General features: G+C 36.9%; 1 protein-coding gene across 1 annotated transcript; it reads left to right on the top strand.

Moving 5' to 3' along the window:
- Positions 1-21: 21 nt before the first annotated feature.
- Positions 22-1,621, top strand: LOC120522825 (cadherin-3; the record flags this gene model as incomplete). The annotated part of the gene is made up of 3 exons (XM_039743504.1): positions 22-54; positions 1,114-1,254; positions 1,410-1,621. Coding segments are annotated over 3 exons (381 nt in total), but the record flags the coding sequence as incomplete, so codon positions are not given.
- Positions 1,622-2,012: the final 391 nt, after the last annotated feature.

Raw genomic sequence — 2,012 nt, 5'->3', positions numbered from 1 at the left:
CATGGGAGTTTAATCAATTACAATGAAGAGGGAGGTGGTGAGGAAGATAATATGGTTAGCTATGTAATATTTCTTTATAAAGAAATCAGTTTAAAACTAATCAGATTGAAGAAACATGTATTCAGGCCCCTTCAGTTTCTGCACACTTTATTGTGTTATAGGAATAATTTTAAAATATGGAAACACCAGGACTCTTGATAGAGTTGGCCTTCTGGCTAAACTGAGCAATCTGGCAAAAAGAGCCTTAGTTAGGAAACCCAGTGATAACAGAGCTACAGAAGTCCTCGGATGAGATGGGAGAACCTGCTGGAAGGACAACCATCTCAGCAGCACTCCATCAATCAGATGCATATGGCAGCCTGCTCAGAGTTTGCCAGATGACATTTAAAGGACTCTGAGGTAAAATCTGGTCCAATGAGACTACAATTAAAACAAGTGCTTGGAGTTCTGCCCAATGTCATCTTAAAACCAGGATCTGCGTAATGCCATCCCTAGTATGAGTGCTTCTCAGTGGCAGGAACAGAGAGACTGGTCAGAATCGAGGGAAGGCTGAATGCAGTCAAATACAGAGATCCACAAACTCGAACTGGGATTCACCTTTCAGCATGATAATGACCTGAAGCATGCAGCCAAGGCAATGCTGGAGTGGCTTCAGGACATGTCTCTGAGTGGCCCAGCTAAAGCCCAAACGTAAACTTTATAGATAATGTGTGGAGAGATCTGAAGGTGGCAGTTTGCAGACACCTCTCATATACTCTAATAGAGTTTGAGAGGATCTGCCAGGAGCGGTTGGATAAGCTGCCCAAAGCTTATAGAAACTAATCCAAGAAACCCTGAAGCTGTAATTGCTGTCAGAGGCACAAAGTACTAAATTAATGGTCTGAATATTCATATGAACAAGATTTTAGTTTGATTTTTAATACATTTATAAACCTTTCTAAAAACATTTTTACTTTGTCATTATTGGCAAAAATATCAAATTTATGCATTCGAAATCTACAACACATTGTGCAGAAAGAAAGCAAAGGGGTTTGAATATTTTCTGAATCCACTGTAGTTTCATTTGTGACTGAAGTTCTTTAATTCCAGCCCATGTTTTTTTCTTTATAGAAGTACAATTTAAGACAGCTGCATAGAGGCATAGATGCATGTCCTGGGGTCTACAGAGATGACGTAGAACCATCTATGATGCCTGCCCCAAAGTACCAGCCCCGTCCAGCTAATCCAGATGATATTATCCGCTTCGTTGAAGATGTAAGTAAAACTTAAGTTAATCTTGCTCAATACAATTTTTGCATACATGTAATTTTTGTCTTGGTATACTGTAAGTGTGGTGATTTTGAACCTATTACACCAGAATAACTTTTATTTTAAAGTGACTTATTTTTTCAAATTTGTCCTAACTTTAGAACTTGAAGATGTCAGATAATGATCCAACTGTTCCTGCATACGATTCACTGCTGGTATTTCATTATGAAGGTGCTGGTTCAGACGCTGGTTCTTTAAGCTCACTACATTCTGACAGCTCAGGAGGTGATCAGGACTTTGACTTTTTAAATCAATGGGGACCCCGCTTCAAAAAACTTGCCAATATGTATGGAGGTGAAGATGAATGAACGTATGTCCTCCAGTAACACATGGCTTTTGATGGGTTAATATGTTGCTATACAGGACTTCCAGTAATATTACTAAACTCCCATTATTTTCATACTGTGGGTAAATGTTCAGTACCTATGTTCAGCTGCACAGTCAAGCTTTTGTGTTTGTGTTTGGTTTTATTCGGCATCTTTTGTAAAAGAGGCCAAATATTAGCAACATAAAACTGTTTTTTGTAAGACTGTTAATTACCTTTTTAATTTTTTCTACAACATTATAAACACAATATTAATGCATTTATTTATTCTTTATTTTTCTACATTACATTTACAATTTGAATTTTTGGTTATTTTTGTATTGAAATGTAATATAAAAGAAACAGTTTTATTTATCAGTTCCGTTGTATTTTTAAAAGT

Source organism: Polypterus senegalus, unplaced genomic scaffold, assembly GCF_016835505.1.
Source record: "Polypterus senegalus isolate Bchr_013 unplaced genomic scaffold, ASM1683550v1 scaffold_7061, whole genome shotgun sequence".
Taxonomy (NCBI): Eukaryota; Metazoa; Chordata; class Cladistia; order Polypteriformes; family Polypteridae; genus Polypterus; species Polypterus senegalus.
This window is presented reverse-complemented; position numbering and strand designations above follow the sequence as displayed.